The 21028-nt window shown below is 38.1% G+C and overlaps 3 protein-coding genes and 1 pseudogene across 3 annotated transcripts in view; 2 read left to right on the forward strand and 2 right to left on the reverse strand.

Annotated features, from left to right (window-relative positions):
• LOC112169941 (pentatricopeptide repeat-containing protein At5g24830) overlaps window positions 1–12678 on the forward strand; it is a 41370-nt gene extending 28692 nt beyond the window's left edge. The window contains exon 5 of the mRNA XM_024307057.2: window positions 12613–12678. The gene's annotated coding sequence lies outside the window, so the exon portion shown is untranslated. The remainder of the gene's footprint in view (window positions 1–12612) is intronic.
• LOC112169940 (cell division control protein 48 homolog C) lies at window positions 76–3576 on the reverse strand. The gene is made up of 10 exons (XM_040508647.1): window positions 3249–3576; window positions 2642–3162; window positions 2298–2450; window positions 1898–2008; window positions 1667–1771; window positions 1225–1287; window positions 1047–1111; window positions 778–973; window positions 493–639; window positions 76–393 (listed from the first exon to the last, which is right to left on the reverse strand). Exons 1-10 carry the CDS (start codon window positions 3574–3576, stop codon window positions 295–297), a joined length of 1788 nt encoding a protein of 595 aa, XP_040364581.1. The 3' UTR covers window positions 76–294.
• LOC112171840 lies at window positions 6190–12073 on the forward strand (annotated as a pseudogene).
• Window positions 12679–15600: 2922 nt separating the features above from the next.
• On the reverse strand, window positions 15601–18163 carry LOC112168832. The gene is made up of 2 exons (XM_024305760.2): window positions 17809–18163; window positions 15601–16224 (listed from the first exon to the last, which is right to left on the reverse strand). The coding sequence occupies exons 1-2, from the start codon at window positions 18036–18038 to the stop codon at window positions 15720–15722; spliced, it is 735 nt and encodes a 244-aa protein (XP_024161528.1). The 5' UTR covers window positions 18039–18163; the 3' UTR covers window positions 15601–15719.
• Window positions 18164–21028: the final 2865 nt, after the last annotated feature.

Below are 21028 nucleotides of genomic sequence, written 5' to 3' on the forward strand. Positions count from 1 at the left end.
TCAATTATTTGAGCCGTGCCATTGGTTCAGTGAAGTTGAGCTAAGAAATAGCTTTGTTGTATAGAAAATAGATGACAATGAGTAATGCCATTGGGAGAGTATATCATGCCCAACATCATCAAGTTCTACATAAAAACTGAAGTACACGACACAACTTAAAAGTTAAAATTAAAAACACCGTCCAAAAATTTGTTTCCCTCTCATAAAATATTTCTTGTTCTGCTGAGTCTTATGTTTTGTTTCTAGTGCTTTAGCTCTGACAGTTGAAATACTCTTCCACAGGACACTCATAACTCAACTTCTCGGTGCCGCAAAGTCCATGAATCCTTGAACACAGCGTTCACGGGGAGTCTTTTGTTCTTCCTCTCCAAAATTCTGGTACCAACGAATTTTCTGCTCCAGACAAGAAACAAAAGGTTGAGTAGTTTTCCAGCCAAAAAGACGCAGCATTGCATATGCTAATCAACCGTGACAATACAATAATAACTTTACCTCGATGGATAATGGTGTGATTGTAGCTCGTGCTTGCTCAAAGTGAATATTGTTGATAATCGATGGTGGTGGTGCATCTGAACTCCCACCAGTTGCTATAAATTCCTCAAATGTCTCAGCTTTAGAAAGCTTAGAAGCCCTACTCATCTGGTAACAACGGACATATAGATGAATAGATATATAGGTCAGAGAATAACAAAACAGAAAGAATGGGATATCACCAGTATAATCAATCTTGAAGCAAAAGAACAGAAATGATCTCGAGTATTTTAGCACTAGACGAACCAGCATAGCAAGATCAGCTCCACTGAAGTTTTCACATCCTTGTGCAATCTCACACAGATCTACGCTGGGATCTATGTGTTTTTTCCTTGCAAGAGCTTTCAAGATTGAACCACGCTCGTCTTTATCGGGGAGGGAGACAAGTATTTGTTTACCGAACCTTCCGGACCGTAAAATAGCAGGGTCCATTTGATCGGGTCTGTCAAACAGCTTGTAGGAAATGCAGACAGATAATCAACATAAAGACTGAAGAAATGAACAATGATTTTTACCTATTAGTGGCACCAATTATAAATACACCTTGCCGCTTCTCTCCACCATCAAACTCTATAAGAAACTGCAATTGTAAGCAGTCAGTTGATGTTATCCATAGATGAACAAAAACAATGAGTAGTGCATGTCTGGATGATATTGAAATGGTTTGAGATTGCCAATTGAAGATTATTGTACCTGCTTCAATAGCCGCTGAACAACCCATGACCCTTCGCTCTCCTTAGTTGTTATAGAGTCCACCTGTCAATAATTAAGGGCACAAAATTTTAAGAGTTTGGATTCATAAAACACTTCTCAGACAGAAAAATTTGTTCTAGGACACCTGAGGACCCAAAATTCAGGCCCACTGGTGTCTAATATTCGTTTGGATACCTAAAAGGAACTCACCTTGGTGTACAAAAGAGAGCAAAATAATCAAAACTATATTCACTTTTGTCTAACTACTATATTCCAGATCATTATTACTTCTTAATTACTTTCATATATATAACAGAAGTTTCATCCCAGAAATAAGAAGTTAAGTACATTGTTAGATACAGTGAAATGGTAAAGATTTATAGGGCCTGTATATAGAAGCAATAGCAAGTTAACTGTCAAAAAGAGATCGAGAACCACAAACCTCATCAAAGAAAAGTATACATGGCGAACACATCCTTGCACTGCTAAATATTGTCCGAAGTTGCAGCTCACTTTCTCCAACATATTTATTCAAAAGTTCAGGGCCCTAATAAAAATCAAATAGATTCTTTAAATTATGCATAAACATTCACTGAAATGTATGATGCAGCAACTAAATAAAGTAACGTAACAAATTTAAAAATACCGATTGAAGCATGCATACATGGCCTACCTTAATGTGAATGAAACTAGCACCAGCCTCATTAGCAACGGCCTTTGCTATCAGTGTTTTACCACATCCTGGAGGTCCGTAGAGCAAAACACCTGTCTCTAAGTCTTCTCCCTGAAAACAAATAACTTCTCGATTACTCCATTGTTTGCAGACAAAAATAAAAAGAATATATCAAATCAGTACACAAGCAGGTTTTAAAAGCAGTGACTCAACAATGTGATCATATTCATTTTACCAAAGATGCAGTTTACAGAACAAAAATCAATCGAGGAAAAAGAATGTCAAGCACACGGCTCTTCTGACAGAGTGAGAGAAATCATGAAATTAATATCTGGAATGCTAAAAACGAACACACATACATGAAAAAGAGAGATCATCAATGAATGAAAAAATGGATTACCTCATAGAATGCAGGGTATTTAATAGGCCTAACAATAAATTCAAGAAATTCCTGCTTTAATGAATCCTGCCCACCAACATCCTCCAATTTCACATCAGGAATTGCATTGAATCCTTCTCTTTTTAAAGAAGGCTGAATAGCCTGAACTGCTTCCTGTAGAATATCACATAATGATAACATCTGAATAACACATAGCAAAACAAGTAAAAAGAAACGGGAAAATAAAACAAGAGGCCGACAGGATCATAAAAAAAAATTGCAGAGTATTAACTAGACGATAAGACAGATATCGACAAGAGTAGGAAAAATGATCAAAAAGTATAAGGAAATTAATATCAGATCACCTCAAAATCAGTCATACAGATGGAGTAGTTTTTCATTTCTTCAGGTGCATATATAGACCTATCAGCCTTCTTGTTGTTTACAATCCTATTCTCGGCAATCTTGACAGCCTTGATGACCAGTGTTTCCAAATCAGCTCCAACAAACCCAGATGTAGCCCTGGCTAGTTTATGAAGATCAAACGAACCTTCAAGTCTTGGATGTTTTAGAAGCAGAGAAAGAATGTGGCACCTGGCCTTTTCATCCGGAGCGGCTAAGACAAACTCAAGGTCAAAACGCCCTGGCCTCCTTAGAGCAGGGTCAATAGCATCCGGCCTGTTGGTAGCTCCAATCACAATAACACGGCCAGATTTTGAATTCACTTTGTCCATGCAGGTAAGAAGTTGTGCCACAATCCTCTGCTCCGCTGCTTTTAAATCCTCTCTTTTGGAAGCAATCACATCAATCTCATCAATAAACACAACTGACGGAGCAGTCTGATAAGCTTTATGAAACAGCCTTCTTATCATGTCTTCAGATCCACCTGAAATTCAACCGCAATTACGACAAGCAACTATCAACAATCCAAAGCGAATAAAGAGCAGAAACAGATGAGGGATTCACACACACCTGTAAAGCTGGAGACGAGTGAGGGTGCTGAAATCTTGTGGAAGCTAGAGCTAGTTTCATTGGCAATAGCATGAGCCAATTTAGTCTTGCCACAGCCGGGTGGTCCGGACAGCAATAATCCAGGCAACGGCATTGGCTTACCTAGCAGGTAACATCCCAGCTTATGATTGCTAAAAGGCACAATGACCTCCTTGTTGAGCTCCTCTATCACCTTGTCTGTGCCTCCAAAGTCACTGAACCTCACAACCGATGGCCCTGCCTCCTCGGCATCACTCTTGTCTGCTTCTCTCCGACTTTCGGGAACGGCTCGCTCCAGCCGATTCCACATTCTTCCTCTTCTTCTTCTGGTTCAATTCCCGGTAACTCGCTTGCAGTGACGAACTTAACAAATCAGTACATTCAACGGATGAAGACCCTGCCTCGTCGTCATCAATATCATCACAGGAGCCGTGATTAATCCTCGGCCTTTTGGCCCCAACTCCTCCAAGGCCTTGTTGTTGGCTCGACTCCTTCATCATATTCTTCTTGGTCTTCTGCTTTAGACGGCTGGTTCTCCTTAGCTCTATACGTTGACGACTGAGGGCTACGAGTTGGGCTCTCCTGCTTTGAGGACTTCTTCTTACTTGGCTCTTGTTTGCGTCGGCCATAGCGATCCAGGCCGGCTTATGCAAACTGAGAATTCAGAGTACGTTGTAATAAGAGAGAGACACAGGCTTCGCCGAGTCAGCCCTCAAAACATTTAGCACTGTAAACGCACTTATTCACGTTATTGCCACAGCCTAAAAGACTATATGTGGACTCTCTATTGTAACTGCCAACCCATTAAGAGAGACTATGGACTCTGGGTACGTAATGGGAAGTCTGCAACATTAGGGTGATTCAGTCACTATTAAAAGAAACCATTAACTATAATATTCTTAATATGGAGTGAGTATTTACAAAATTTGATTTGGTAACTGGGCCCAGCGCCCCAGAGCATCTTTTGTGTGCTGTTATTGATTATTTATGCCATGCAAAAGGACATTTATGTATATATATGACATTGTGTGTTAATGAAATCTATATGGCCGGTCTAGTGCTGTCACCACGTTTTTCAACGGTTCTCTACTCAATGGTGTTTACTAAAGCTAACAAGGTCAAGGCCGGGGCCAATATCATTTCGACGGGGTTGAAGCCAAAATCAAAGCAAGGTATTAAAGGGAGTTGAAAAGCTTGTTTATTTACGGATAAGATCATTGCATTATATAAAGTTTGTAATAAATATCTTGTTATTGCATACGTTTGCTAACATGATTTTCAGTTTTGTGTAATAAATATCTTGTTATTGCATACGTTTGCTAACATGATTTTCAGTTTTGTGTCCTCCTCGGAGGCGGCATACCAAGAGTCTCCGGACTTTAAACGTGTTGTCCTCGGGACGTTAAAGAATCAGTCTCCGAACTTTAAATGGGTTGTCCTTGAGACGTTAAAGAGACAGTCACCGGACTTTAAATGGGTTGTCCGGGATCCTTGGGATGTTAAAGAATAAGTCCCCGAACTTTAAATGGTTGTCCTAGGGACGTTAAAGAGTCTCCGGACTTTAAATGGGTTGTCCTCGGGACGTTAAACAGCGAGTCCCCGGACTTGAAAGAGCTAGTCCTTGCGACATTAAGTCTTTGTTCCTCGTAGACATAAAGTCGGTGCCCTTAAAAATGTTGTTTGAATCCTCACCCTTTATCTTAATTTTGCCGTTAACTATTCTTGTGTACGTTTGATAAATTTTGTTTAATTTTTTTACTTGACACATGGAGTTGTTGTTGCTATTATTTATCCTCATGGACTAACAATTTATTTCTATTTAAGTATCGATTGTTTTTCCTTCCCTCACTCGGAGCTTGTATGGAAAGGAAAAATGGGGCATTGTGGGGGTGTAAAATTTTGGCTTGGGCTCCCACCCATTAAATCAAGCCCACTAATCAAAGCCCAAAAGTGATTAACAACAAGTTAAAAGGAAAGACAGTAAAAGATGGTAGAGGAGTGGAGAACGTGCAAACACCTCTCCTCCCACTACGACATAGAGTAAGGGCCAAGAATCATGAAGTGAGGACCAAGGAATGAATGACTATAAATTCTCAAGCTTATATGGAGGAATTAGGGGGAGGGGTAACAACAGTAACGAGTATCAATCCAGTTTCTTTAGTTTAATATTTTTTTCGAATTGATATTTACTTAGGTGTCGGAGTGTTTTTCTGTTTTGCAGGTCCCTCTTCCCCATAATCGATTGCAAGATGGATGCGGCAAGAGCTTCTCGGAGATTGAAAGAGGGAGATTTTTGTTGGGTAGTCTTCCTCCCGAATTTTTATGCACCAACATGGGAGGAAGAGGAAGAGAGCCAAGAAGAAGCAAACGAAGCACCCGAGGCGAGCCCGCCGAAGACAACCTTGAACTCCCAAGAAGAAGCCCAAACGAAGAAGCCGGAATCCGTCGCAAAGGCGGACAGGGAGGGCGGATTCAGGCTGCGCCAGTTGGGCTTCTTCTCGGAGTGGCTTTTCACAGTCGAGGTCGTCGTACAGATTTGCTGACCTCAATCTACCAACTCCGATTCAGAGTATGTCTTTTGTTGAAACAATGCCTTATTCATTCATTCATCTAAATGGTCTTTTGGACTTGCAGAAGCAACAGAGCTTAACTACGTTGCCACTGCAATGCCCAACTTTGCAACAACTGGATCTCACACATTGTGAATCTCTAACAAATTCTATATGCAAAGTTTGCAAGAGTAAGGAATGCATCTTGTTTCTTTGGGACTTTTAACAAGCTTTCTGGTCGGCAAACAGACGCAGGCGTCTTATGTAGCCATACAATAAGTTTACCTGGGTTGTATGATTGTTTATTACTTTATTTCTTATAATTCAATTTTTCAGATCAGGCAAAATTCAAAACAAACTGAATTCTGTGTTTGTTTGAACTTGCATTGTGCAATAAAGGTCTTGTGAAGGATGCTAAGAAGCTTCTTGAAGAGATATTAGATGATGATGAGAAGACAGACTCAGGTATAATCACCTTAACTACACTTAAGGATGGTTATCTTAAAAATGGAAATATGGTTCAGGCACTTGGTCTTTGGGTCGACATCCAAAGGAATCCATGTCATTGCTTTTAATGTTCTCATCCATGTATTTTGTTCGAGTCGGCAAATGAACCTTGCTTATGGATTATTTCTGTGAATACCAAAACAGGTTTACTTCCTGATGTTTTTACTTGTAATACACATACACTAATAAGAGATCTTTGCAAAGAAAAGTTTTTATCATGAGTGTAGTCTGAACTTTTTATCATAAGTGGAGTCTGAACTTTTTATGACCGGAGAAGATAGTACCCAGACTTTAAAAACAATCAATTGGGTACATGAATTCCTAAAATCGCATCAATTAGGTACATGAATTAGTTGTCAACCTTTCATCAATACTCCGTTAGTATTAGCCACGTGTCAATCAATTGACCCAACACACAGGAACATAATACACTTTTTGCCTCAAACAATACCTAAGTGGATTTGTACGCCAATTCATCTCTTTTTTTTTCTTTTTCTTTTTGGAATAAATTCATCTCTTTCTTTGAACATGATATAGTTGATTCTGGTCGGAGGGCCGAAGTTCTCCATCAATCGTAAGAGGACTGAGATTCCCATAACTTTGCTGGAAACGTATTGTTGCTGCAGCGTAAGTTTACCTAAGCTATTCGAGATGCTGAACATGAGGTGTCTAAGAGCCTCCAGCTGCATGATTCAAGGATTATTGATTCTATTATTTAATTGAAAATGAATGAAATCTCTTACTGAATGAGTCTGATTTAGAGATAGAATCTTTGATTAAAGAAGAAAGTATTGATTAAATCAAATAATTATTGATAAAAAAAAAAGCCTAGAAATTCATACAAACCAAGAACAAAAACGAGAACCAAGAACAAAGAAACCTAAATTCATTGCCTTCCTGTCGAGAAACCACTCTTCAGCGACTAAACCCACCACAGATTGAGGAAACCGTAGCCATTCTGTCTTCTCTTGTTCAATTTACAATAAGTTGATTCACAGGTCAACAAAATTTCCTATCCCTTTCGCATCAAACCCAAATAAGACTAAATATGTTTTTTCACGATCTTGAACTGCTCCAAATAACATGTATTGATATACCCAGAAATTCATTCTTCTAGACGAAGAAGATGACTCACAATGGGTTTCAAATGGAAGAAGATGATTATTGTTGGGTTTGTTCTATTTTTGTCTCTGCTATTTCAATCCATTTTGATCATGTACGTTTGCACTCGTGCCTTTGTTTCATTATTTCACATGGTATGCTTATTAATTTGAGAGGAGTTCTTTTGTTTTTGTTTTGGTCTCATAGTTAGAAGAGAAATTAGATAAAGCGGAGGAATAGTGTTCGGAGGAAAGTTGCTGGGCTACAAATCTACAACAGGTGAGATTATGACTGACATTGCAATAGGCAAACTGAGGAAAATGTTATTTTAGGGGTAAATGGAGAATTGATGGAGAGTTAACAGAAGTACCTTATTAATGCGATTTTAAGAATTCAGGTACCTAGTTGATTGTTTTTAAACTATTCCTTACTTGGAATAAGAGCGAATGATTAGGGGGCACGTTTACTTACTTGGAATGAGAGGGAATGATTATGAGGTAAAACTATTGCTACGTTTACTAACACATAAAGGAATCGGAATGATTCCGGATAAAAATATTCCTGCATTTACTAACACATGAAAGAATCAGAATGGGTGTAGGTCCCACCTTTTTATAAAGAATCGATTCTTGAATACTCAGGAATTTGATTACGAAGGGAGGAGATGAGTTTAGGAATCAACTCCTCCGGAATCAATACCCATTCCAATTGTCTCCGATTCATGATTATTTTCCATTCTAAGTAAGCAAACGTGCCATAAAGTCTGGTTACCTTCTTATCCGGTCATAAAAAGTTCAAACCCCACTCATGACAAAAACCCTACAAAGAAAGACAGTTTGAGGAGGCTTGTTACATCTAGGGCTGGGCATGGTCCCAAACCGGCACCCTTTTTTCCGGGGACCAGGACCGGGACTAGAAGAGCAAGATCGGGCCGGGCTTGGACATGTAGAACACCGGGACCTGCCAAAACCCGGAGCGAGAATAACAGGGCCAGTTTCTCCGAGCTTTCGGTTCCTGGAAACATTGAATTCAGCTTAGAAACTGAAGAATGAAAATGGAAACAGAGAGTTGCAAGGGTAGATCAGTAGATGGGAATGCAAAGCTTACCTCCAATAACAGATTTTTGCAAGCATAGATGCAATTGGAAGTGGGAGGAGACCATGGTTGAGAGTAGGGCTGGGCTCGGTGCGGGTCGGGCCTGTTTGGGTCTGAAACCGCAACCGAACTAGATCATTCGGTAGGCCTATTTTTCGCACCTCAACCGCATTTTACAAGTTTTGGACCTTATTTTCGGTTTCGCGGTTTCATCGGTGCGAGCCGGTGCGGTTTCGGTGCAAACCGCATCCTTAAACAGCAACTAGAAAAAGAAATTTGATAACCTGCACATATATATTTCTTAATGTCAAAACAACAACACGTAGCAAACTAGGAACTACGGCTATAATATACACTCTCATCAGTCATCACATGTTTGTCTTCAACTTGATTTGAACACAGGAACTGGAAAGAAAAAAAAAAAAGAGGAAGAAGAAGAAGAAGAAGAAGAAGAAGAAGAAGAAGAGAGAACTGAGATTTTGGGATCCTGCCAATGCAAAAGCTCATGGAACAACGACCGTTATTAAACTCCTGTTTGCAATCAAGCTTCTGCTGATCTCTTGCATGCCTTATGTCCTTATGAGACAAAGTCGGTCAAGAAAAAAGAGAGAAAGCAAAATCAAAACTAAGCAGAAACTAAACAACAATCAAAAACCTCAAACTAGAACCCCAAAATTCCAAATCGAAACCCTAATTAAAACCCTCAAACTGAAATCCCTAAACAAATGAAAACCTCACCCCAGATCCCTAACCCTAATTAAAACCCTCAAACTGAAATCCCTAAACAAATGAAAACCGTAGCCATTCTGTCTTCTCTAGTTCAATTTACAATAAGTTGATTCACAGGTCAACAAACTTTCCTATCCCTTTCGCATCAAAACCAAATAAGACTAAATATGTTTTTTCACGATCTTGAATTGCTCCAAATAACATGTATTGATATACCCAGAAATTCATTCTTCTAGACGAAGAAGATGACTCACGATGGGTTTCTAATGGAAGAAGATGATTATTGTTGGGTTTGTTCTATTTTTGTCTCTACTGTTTCAATCCATTTTGATCATGTACGTTTGCACTCGTGCCTTTGTTTCATTATTTCACATGGTATGCTTATTAATTTGAGAGGAGTTTTTTTGTTTTTGTTTTTGTTTTTGTTTTGGTCTCATAGTTAGAAGAGAAATTAGATAAAGCGGAGGAATAGTGTTCGGAGGAAAGTTGCTGGGCTACAAATCTACAACAGGTGAGATTATGACTGACATTGCAATAGGCAAACTGAGGAAAATGTTATTTTTACCCCTAATGTTAATGGAGAATTGATGGAGAGTTAACAAAAGTACCTTATTAATGCGATTTTAAGAATTCAGGTACCTAATTGATTGTTTTTAAACTATTCCTTACTTGGAATAGGAGGGAATGATTACGGGGCACGTTTACTTACTTGGAATGAGAGGGAATGATTACGGGGTAATACTATTCCTACGTTTACTAACACATACAGGAATCAGAATGATTCCGGATAAAAGTATTCATGCGTTTACTAACACATGAAGGAATCAGAATGGGTGTAGGTCTCACCTTCTTATAAGGAATCGATTCTTGAATACTCAGGAATTTGATTACGAAGGGAGGAGATGGGTTTAGGAATCAACTCCTCGATCCGGATCAATACCCCCATTCCAGTTGTATTCGATTCATGATTATTTTCCATTCTAAGTAAGTAAACGTGCCAGAAAATCTGGTTACCTTCTTATCCGGTCATAAAAAGTCCAGACCCCACTCATGACAAAACCCCTACAAAGAAAGACAGTTTGAGGAGGCTTGTTACATCTAGGGCTGGGCACGGACCCAGATTGGCACCCTTTTTCCGGGGACCGGGACCTGGACCGGCAGAGCAAGATCGGGTCGAGCTTGGACATGTAGAACACCGGGACCGGCCAAAACCCAGACCAAGAATAACCTGGCCGGTTTCTCTGGGCTTTCGGTTCCTGGAAACATTGAATTCAGCTTAGAAACTGAAGAATGAAAATGGAAACAGAGAGTTGCAGGGGTAGATCAGTAGATGGGAATTCAAAGCTTACCTCTAATAACCGATTTTTGCATGGATAGATGCAATTGGAAGTGGGAGGAGACCATGGTTGAGAGGAGAAGACAGAGGACAAGGAGGAGACCTCAGTGTTTCGAACCTCGACACCGCCACAGCCGTGAGCCCGATCTATCGGATCCAGCCTTCGTCACTACTCATTGCTTATTAGATCTATCGAGGAATCAAGGGATGCTTGAGGAGTTGAGGATGTTTGGATAGAGGAGATTCGGAGAGATTGGTTTTCGAACTAATGAAGGCTGGAATTGGGAATGAGATCTTTAAATTTTGGAGGAGGTGCAAAGTTGGGGACTTGGGGTTGACTAATTGGCAGAGGAGAAAGAAGAAGAAGAACAGAGAACGAAGAAGAGAGAAGGAGAGAAGAATTGTGTGGCTAAGAATTAGAAGAATTTGTATAGTGGGGTGAGGATTACATGCGGTCATGCCTATTCTACCTATAAATGGATGACACATATACATGTTCGGGTTTTCCGGTCCACAAAGTTAGTGAAGGTCAAGAACCGGGACCGGACCGGCAACTCTAAGTACTGGGACCGAACCGGCCCGAAAGCACCTATTTTCAGTCTAAAACCCGACCCGAACCGGCCGGTCCGGATCGGTTCCTTCGGGTTTTTCGGTCTTTCGGTCATTTATGCCCACCCCTAGTTACATCCATGGTATTATGCCAAGAATGGGAGTTACTCCAGATAAAGTTTCATGCAAAATAAGCATACAAGATTACCATAATTAAGTGTGAAGTAATGTACAACTTAATTATAATTAGTCTACGTACCAGTGGGTGATTAAAATATGTAAATCATTAAGGCCTATGTATCCAGGGAGATGTTGTCAAAGCTCATGAATTTCTTCCTAGTGTGTTAGAGAAGTGGATGGTGCCTGAGCCTTTGGTATGGAATTGTATTATTGATTGTTATGGAAGATATGGGCATCTTAGTAATGCAGTATTCCAGTTTCTGTTAAGGATCAGATGTTTGCTTTTGGTGTTCAACCAAACGTATATATTTACAATGCATTGATCCACGCACAAGTGAAAGGAGGAAATATCATCGATGCTCTTTCTCTTGAAAAGGAAATGCTTCTGGCTGGTCTTTTTCCTGATGTGGTCACTTAATTATAATATGTTGATAAGGGGTGCTTGTAACTCAGGGCATATTGAGTTTGCCATAGAGTCATCTCATAAAATGCTGAAAATAGGACTTGATCCAGATATATTTACTTACACTGAACTAATCAGAGGGAACTGCAAGAGAGGTCATATCAAGGAGGCAGAAAATGTTCTTGCGAAGATACAGGCATCTGGTTTACCTATTGATCATGTTCCATTTCAGATACTTTTCAAGAAGTACTGCAAAATGAGGGAGCCTGATAAAACATCTGGCATTTACCAGATGTGGCTAGCGAGGAGGAAATCAGTTGCCCTCTTTAAGAACTTAGGCCATGCATGCATATTATAACATTGTTTCTAAGGAACAGGGTTCCATTGTGGCAGACAAGTATGAGTTCGAGGAGCTAAATTTAACAGAACCCCATCTGATAGAGGAAGTTTTCTGCTTGTGGCAAATTGGATTCTTTCTTCCTATGATCTCTCTGGAGGTATGTGTTTGCACAAATGTTCTATCCACACTTAGTGTTTTTAACTTTTGAATTCCTTTTTCTTTCTATTGACAAGTAGTCGTGCTTTTGGTATGCCTAATTGTAATTCTAGTAATTCATGGAGTGCCCGAGAAAAACAAGAAGAATGAAGCTTTGGTCTGTGCAACTTACATTCTAACTTCAAAAAAGTTCATCTTGTTGGGTGTTCTGTTAACACTTACTGACATATATTGGGATGGAAATGAATTTCTGGGTCATTTTTAGTCGTGTGTCATCTTAGGTTTGACTTTTGGGCTTAAATGTTGTTGAGATATACGGCTTCTGACATTTCTGTTCAAAAATTCAACAGGATCATGCACTTAGCAGGTAGGCTGATAGAATTCAGTATGCTGCTTAACAGCCCGGCTCCTAAAACTGGGACAAGACCTGATCATTCCTTTAATGAATGCTTGGAACGTCATATAAGGACAATCTCCTTCAGAATGGAGTATATTCAACAGGGCTTCGATCAGAATGCGCAACCTATAGTCTTCAGGTTGGTTGGTTTAATTGTTTTTCCTCCTGACCTACATATATCCTTGGAACATGTTCACAGTATGAAACAGAAACCTAACGTAAATTGTTAGTGATGAGATTACAGTGATTGAGAGGATTGTATTTGTTACTTATTCACTGTGAATACACTGTTAACACATCCTCAGAAGTTTAGGGTTATGGAACCATAATTTTTGTTTTCTACTAATAACATGGCCGAACTCTTTTTTAACGTAAGAACAAAACCTATGTTTCATTTTCTATACATCATGTTCACTTTTGGACAAAACAGTAGATTCAAGGTTCTGATTTACTTTTGATGTATCCCCTTCTCATGCATTCTTGTGCCAAACTTGGCTGCTGATAGAATCTTCACACAATATTGCTTGACATCTCAGATGGAGAAGAAGCTTCTGAAATGTTTGAGGAAATGGGAAAATTTGCAGTAAAAGTATTCCTGTATTAGACTCTTGTTTTGTAATTTGTGTTTCTTGTTCTAGGCATGTTATATCCATTAAAACAGAGACTATCCATGGCCATATTGAATACATTGTGCACATATAATGGCGATCTGATACATTGTTTTTCCAGCAAAAACAATGAATGCATGATAGCTGGTAAGCAGGTTGGTCAAATGCAGTAGGTCGCTCCCATGATGGCAAACTTTATAATGACAGGTGGAGAGTTGGTTGAAACTGCGTAGGCAAAGCACAAAACATTATTCCATGATAGGTCTTTTGCAGCAACGAGGGAGGAAAAGAATACAAGGGAAAGTGAAGGGACAACTACCCCTTTCTTTGGCTGTAACTCTCAAGACTAGGATTCTTTTATTTTCCATTCCTCAGTGAGAAGGAAAAACTACTCGGGGAAAACGAATTACAGATAAAAGCAAAACCAAAAGAATAATTGTATTTGCTTGGAATTGAACTTTTCACCTTTGCTTGGAATATACAAAATTCATTACATGGATGCAAGACTAGGATTCCTTTTCCTATCCTCAGAAATTCTTGCATTCTGCCCCTAAATGAGTTGGTGCAAAACAAGGTTGGAGCCAACTCTTGAGAATTTTGTATAATGAAATTCTGTCATTCTCCGAAAAATGCAAATTATTTCTGTTTTCCTTGATCAGTTTTTCTTATGTTGATCAAAATATGAGTCTCATAAGATGTGAATGAGTTTAGTGACTATGCATCAAATTCTAATGTCTTGCAAACTACACCTCTAATTCAAATTTAAATCAAATAATAATAGATAATTAGTTAAATGGTTAAATAAAAAACATAAAAAGTAAGAAAAAGAGAGGAATTGGTTTGAGTTAATTGTTTGGTTGCATAACAAAGCTTGCATGTTGATAATGAGAATAGAGATTATATTTCTTTAATAAAGGATTGTAGAATACTAATTTTCGCTGCCTCTTTTGCTCATCAGATTTATTTAGAAATAACCCATTTGGATTGCCTTTGTTATAGTTGCTGAATGAAAGATTAAATATAAATTAATTTATAGTTCCTTAAGTTTGATAGAGAGAGAGACGATGGAGAAAACATATTGGACCTACAAATAAATAGTGTAAACATATCACATCGGAACTTCTCTGTTGGGATTGCACGCGGCTACAATATTCACTTGTAATTTTTTTTTTTTTTGGATATATGAGGGCAAAAAGCATGTATTTTCTATAAGAGGGGTAAAACAGTGATTAAATTTTTACAAAAATTAGAGGAGGTCCAAATAGCAAATTGGGAGATCTAACTAGACTCATTTTTTTTTTTTTTTTTGAGTAGAAGGAGATCATCCATTTTTATTCAATATGGAAAAAGCAATATTACACAGTGACCCACCTCAGTGGGGCCGTCAGCAGAAAGAGACACCGCTAAACACAATATCACTCCATCTATTGAGTCAAACTACTGAAACTGATAAGAGATTGACAATTAAATTTTTCCGCAGAATTTATTAGTAGACTTGCTGACAACCTTAGACCAATAATCCCAGCAGTTCATCGCGGGTACTGATCCCAATAAAAATAAAAAGTTAGGTACCATGACGAAAAACGTCCTGGATCCCAAGTCTTTAAAAATAACCCGCCGGGATGCCAAATTGATATTCCCGAATCTGTCTTACTGTTGTCTTATTATTATCGACTATGGAATTTGAGATGTTTCAGATTTTTTCACCTACCTTATTATTTTTAATCAATCGAGGAAAGAACGAGTACTTGAAACCTTTATTGGCCAGGGGCCAATGTTCAATTTGTTAGGTTTATCAACGATTTTAAGTTTCAAGTTCCAATTATGAATTCCAAAGCTAGTGAACAACAAAATTGCGAGTATAACAATACATCATATTAAACTACCAACCAGTGACTTGTGAAACAATGAAGTATTGAAAATTGAAACCCAGCCTTCGAAATCCAACATATTTACTGTCTCCTGATGTTTTCTAAACGAGCATTATTAAGTAACGACTATTTTCTTTTTGAATCAATTCAAATTGAAGATTTTTTATACCAAAATATTATTATAAGCGATATTTGAATAAGGCTTACAGAAAAATCAACTTTCTAACTTGTGAATGCTGCTCTTGATGGCCTGTGTGAAACTACTAGAATCAGGAATGTAGTAGTTGCTTCCTATTTTTCTTTTGTTATCTGTTGGTTGGGCTCTTTGGCCTCCATATATCCAAAAAGAAAAAGAAACAAAAAATCAACTTTCTTACTGATTTATAATAAAAGTTCTCCATGGCAAGCTTGAGAGTAAATTGAAATATGTTACGAACATATCTTACACATCCAGTACAATTTAGTCTAGTGGCATAGTCTCCCTTTCGTAAGTGAGAGGTTGTGAGTTTTGACTCATGAAAAACTAGTTATAGTATTTGATTTGTTTATCTAATAAAATAAGAGAGTATTTATCTTACATGGATTTAGTCTCATAAGTTAAATCAATATATCCACAATCTCATAAGCTGTATCTAAATATCATAAATCTCATCCACAGGAAGGGTGGGAGAAGCTCTTGCCCTCCAGTATATGATGCAAACAACTATCGCAGACACCGTAATAACCACCCCTACGTCTATCAAAAACACCAAAAGCCGGAAGTGCACAGGAGTGATCGTAAACACCAACCAAAGGTAGGAACATAAAAAGATAGGGAAACTAAAAACTATATAGCTCAACCGATGAACACCTATCATCCTCCTGTGTAGCAACACTTGCACAATTGCAAACATGATGGTCATCACTCCCTGAAAGATAATGAATGGAACGGGGATGCACTGACAGTCTGGGGTTTCCCCAGAACTAGCACACGTGCACTTCTGCTCTTGCAGCGTGGGGGAGAACCAATTACTAGTTGGAGATCCAACTAGCAGGGGGATAATAGCCAACACCTGGATCAGTATGGTGACCGAATCACTCACGCTGATTTGTCTTTTAGGGAAGGGGGATGGCCTCTGTTGAATTGAGGGAGAAACACTAGAAAAATGAAATAGATTAAAATTAGGCAACAAACACAACCACCTGAAAGAGAGAAGCAAAAACCAAAGCGCACACACAGGCCATGATTTCCCATGAACCAATTATCATAGTTTCTATATGATTCCACTGGAAATGAAGTTAAAACCATAATGAAAACAAAGCTAAAGGTTTAGTTAAAGAGAGGAACCAACTCAAACCGAAAATTGAAAACAGGTAAGGTTTGAAGATGAAAACAGCTATGGGTATCTAAAGATGAAAAAAGGTAAATTTTGAAATGCATGTACCAAAAAAAAAAAAACGAATTGAACGAATGGCAAAAGACACAGATATATAAAGCAGACTTTTGTTGTGCAAACAAATAATGAAAAGTCACCAAAAAACCTTTTTTTAAAAAAAAAAAAAAATTCTTTTCGCGAGAAAATGATCTCACGAATAGGGAATTCTACAATACAAAATAACATAAAAACGGATTCATTAAAAAAGAAAAATAAAACATAGAACTCACAAAGCAAGTACATTGCAAGTTAACAACACAGTCACTAGCTTCAAAACATATGACGAAAACATTAAAGAAGGATTAATTATGGATAATATATAGCAAAATAAAACAATCTGAAACAATAGAAATGCAAAGAGAAATCTGCATCCATCAACATTCAGTCAGGAGTAAGAATCGTATGTCTACACAAGATAGATCACAGTGAGCAGCAGGAGAAAAGTAAAACAGAAGGTAATGAAGAAGCAAGAAATTCGAAAAGGATATTATTAGAAAAGAATACTTAGAAAAGGTGGAACGTCCTCTGCACCTTCTACTAAAATTAAAATCGAAACATAAAGACAGAACGCATAGATTCAAACATAAGCCGGGTAACAAACCAACCAATCTCAACTATGGATAACGGTCTCAGCAGCATCCAAACAATATTATTCGATCGAAAGCAATGATCACCAAACCAATTAACTAAAATCAAGTTCAGAACAAAAAGAAACAGTCATAGGTAGCAATTACATTTGCCCACTACTTAGTTCAATCTCACTGAAACCTTTGCATCAATTAATAGTACAAAGAGAACAAAGCCACAGAAAACCAGAACCAAAAGAATTCCATCTTTAGAACAAAGAAAGCACACATTATAAACAAGTAGGTTTAACAAATGAAAGTAAAAATTGTAAATTAAAGGAGTCACTCATGCAATCATTTTGATTTAACAACTACCACAGTAAACAATTTCAAATAATAAATAATTCTATGAATACTCAAAAATACAAAGACAACAGAAACTCACTCACAACACAGAGGTTTTCACAGTTGATCGCATCACCAAAAAGATTGGAATTTCATATATATTCCCTTCATGACTTCGTCACTTATTTAACAAGCACAGGACTGATTTCAAAGGCTAATAATAAACCAAAGGGCTCTTTGAACAATCATAATACCAATACCAAAACCAAATCCGTAAACAGTTCATATCGATACCAAGTACAACATTTGATAGGCATCATAGGACAAAATACCCACAGAACAGTACATATAACAACCATTTCCATACAAAAACAAGCATAGAAACCAGAAAGTACCGATTCTCTTGAGTTTTGAGAAGCGAGGACAGGGCGGCTCGAAGAACTATAGAGCAGTTAGGATCATGAGGAGAAGCAGAGATCTCATCCATAAGCTTGGTGATAATTTTGTCCTCTTCAGTCTTCGGCGACCATCTCATCTCTGATTGGGATTCCGGGGCAGGTGGAGGCGGAGGCGGAGGCGGGGTAGCTGGTGGCGCTTGGCCTTGCCCGGTCTGTCGCTTGTGCATGGCAGCGCAAAGTGAAATTCGAAGAGTGAGATTCTGCTGATGGGTCAGGGTTTTCAATTGATTAAGCAGCTGCTGGTTTTCGGGGCTTTATAAAGCAACTATGCAAGTTGATAGATTTAGTGTCGGCTGTCGAACTTGCACCTTTATGTAGACCGTCAAATGAAGACTCAAAGTGGGTCTACAGTGTCTAAGATTTTCATCGAGTTTATAACGTTTTTACCGGCTCAAAGCTACTCTATTTGTGTGAATGGTCAGTTGAAAAATTCTTTTATTCACCGTCGGTATAACTGACCCAACACTTTTAAGATGATCTCAACTCTTGATATTTATAATTGACTTTTTTTTTTAATAACTAAAAATTTTATTTAATGTAATCCAACCATACATTCATGTTGGTGCACATGCATGTCGATGCTCTGAATCATTTCCCATGGTCAGCAAGCTCACATCTGAATTGGAGGGTGCAGCTTTTGTTGTTGCAGGTGCCTCCCTCTGTCTTTCACATACTTGTTTTGTGTGGACCGTTTTCTTGAAGTCTACGTTGTGGAAAAAAAAATCCAAATTCAGTTACACTTCATGTGAGTTTAAATTCTCCCTATTGCAACTTGAACTTTGATAACTTGCGAGTTAGTGTTCCTGTGAATGCAAGCCGTCTTACTCTAATCATTCTTTTGGGTGCTAGTGTTTGAAGTAGACTTCCTCTGTGCCGGTGCAACATTTTTTTTTGTTGATGTGTCTGTATTTTTTTAGTTGGAACATAGCAATTGGTTAAACTAGAGGGGTGGGAAAACACTGTCTCGATCCATATTTCAGGCGATATGCAGCATTGGGATGCTACTTAGAAAGCTGGCATTTCGGTAAGCCAGTATTCTTATTTTGCTACCTTTCGTACACATAAATTTGTTCCTTTTAGGTATCCAAATGAATGTTAGACACCACTCTGGGCATGAATTTTGCGTCCTCATTGTCCTACAGCAAACTAAGAAGTGTTCAATTACTGATAGGTTGATGCTGTAAGGGCATCTCCAACAATGGAGTCAAAAGCCAAAATGACTAAGGGGCTTTTGTTTCACCATCTCCAACCTAGATCAAAAGGATGTCAAAATGGCTTTTGAGCCATACCTTGAGTCAAAATGACTGAGGAATGAAAGTAGAAAGCCAAAATGACTTAGGAGAAGAAAGCTGGGCCCCATCTTCCACCATCCAAAATAAGCGGCTCTGATTCACTCTTCATTAACTCGATTAAAAATGGAATGCTAAGATTAATTGATAAAAATATATATATATATATATAATTACTTAATTTCTAATCTAACAGTCAGAAAAATGTGATGAATTAAATTCAACGGTTAATAATAAAGTAATGTAGTTTTAAACGAAAAAACTTGAAAAAAATAAAATAAAATATGCTAAAAAAATTTTAAACGACGATATAATATATAAGATTATTATGTATAATATATAAATTCATATTGTAGTTAAGTAATTATCTAAAAGAATTAAAATTATGAAATAACTATGGCTTTTGACTAAAGGGGGTTGAAGATGCAAAATATGAATGAATTAGTCAAATTTTCCAAATGACTTTGGCTTTTGACTAAAGGGTTAGAGAGCATTTGGTTGAACAAGTTGCAACACATTTTTAGTAGAGAAAAATGCACCAACAGTCCCTCAACTCTTGTGCACCGGCCAATTTGATACCCACACTGCCAATGCTATCAATGTGATACCTGAACACTTATTTTGCTATTGATGAGATATATCCGTTAGATTTTCTTAACGGAGACGTTAGAACAGTGACGTGGAAGGTACGTGTCACGCATGTAATATTTTTATTAAGGGCAAAATTGTCTTTCCCTCCTAACTAATTAAAATAATTTTATCTTTCTTTTTAATTTTTTTCCTTTCTTCTTCTGCCTGATCTACTTTCTTCTTCTCCCGTCCTCATCCTCTCTCTTTCTTTTTTTTTCTTTCTTTTTTTTGAAAGGCCTTTCTCTCTTTATTTTCTCCTTGAAATTTTTGGAATTAGTGTTTGGAGGATTTCGGGTTGGAATCTTTGATTTATGAATTGGGGATTTTAAAGTCGTAGCGACATTCCTCATCATTCAACCCACTTGTTCATACTGAAACCCAGAAACTCTAGATCGTTTTTTTTCCCATCAAACCCGAAAATTTCTCAATTCCACCCATCACATCCAAAACCCCCAATCATGCTAGAAAACCCTAACCTTAAACCAATTCTTGCAATTACCCCCAATTTCTTTCTGGATGGAATTTTCAAAGAAGAAGCCATCATCAAGAAGCATGATATCATACTTGCAATTACCAAGCAAGAGATTGACATGGGCTCTATTCGAAAACAGAGTAGACGTCTCTGGGTCACTCAAAGCTTGGTTATTGATTGCCCTGGTCTAGCAGTCTATGGCATCCAAGTAATGCTTCTTACCCTTTTTCATAAACTCGTTGCCCTTCTCCTGCAAACCCAGTAAAATTTTAAACACAAAAGACCAGAGTCATAAAATTGTTTTAATTGTTGAGGAAGAGAGGACCTTGAGTTCAATAGCAGCAGATTCTTTGAGGGAGGCGATGGCATCAAGGTCAGCTTTTTCGCTTTCGGTTTGGGGTTCAGCGCCTTTCTCCATCCATAATGCCATTGCTTTGCTTCTCTGAATTCGTTTCTTCTCCTGCAAATCCAGTGGGTTGGATTTGGATTTGGTGGTGGTTGGGTGCCATTCTTCTATGTTCTTTGGAACCCAGACCGGCAAGTGAATCCCATCGATGAACAACAACGAAACAATAGACCCAGAAATTTTTTTTTTTTCAGAAGAAAAAAAAACAATTAATTAAGTAGGATTTGATTAGTTACTTAATTATCTTCTCTTGTAAGAACCTCCGCGATCCGTGAATGTTTCGGTACCCTTGTAACTCTCTTCATTCAAATTCTCGGACTTGACAGCATCATGAACTCATCAAGAGCTATACCCAGAAAT

Source organism: Rosa chinensis, chromosome 6 (assembly GCF_002994745.2).
Source record: "Rosa chinensis cultivar Old Blush chromosome 6, RchiOBHm-V2, whole genome shotgun sequence".
Classification (NCBI taxonomy): Eukaryota; Viridiplantae; Streptophyta; class Magnoliopsida; order Rosales; family Rosaceae; genus Rosa; species Rosa chinensis.

What these genes read in the sequence shown, in the direction of transcription:
- LOC112169940 (XM_040508647.1), bottom strand. Translation starts at nt 3,576, where the DNA reads ATGTGGAATCGGCTGGAGCGAGCCGTTCCCGAAAGTCGGAGAGAAGCA. An exon ending in ACTCGTCTCCAGCTTTACAG is followed by an intron (nt 3,163 to 3,248) that starts GTGTGTGTGAAT and finishes GTTGAATTTCAG; the next exon opens with GTGGATCTGAAGACATGATA. An exon ending in TTCAGCGGCTATTGAAGCAG is followed by an intron (nt 1,112 to 1,224) that starts GTACAATAATCT and finishes TTACAATTGCAG; the next exon opens with TTTCTTATAGAGTTTGATGG.
- LOC112168832 (XM_024305760.2), bottom strand. Translation starts at nt 18,038, where the DNA reads ATGCACAAGCGACAGACCGGGCAAGGCCAAGCGCCACCAGCTACCCCG. An exon ending in CTCAAAACTCAAGAGAATCG is followed by an intron (nt 16,225 to 17,808) that starts GTACTTTCTGGT and finishes TCATTTTTCTAG; the next exon opens with TGTTTCTCCCTCAATTCAAC.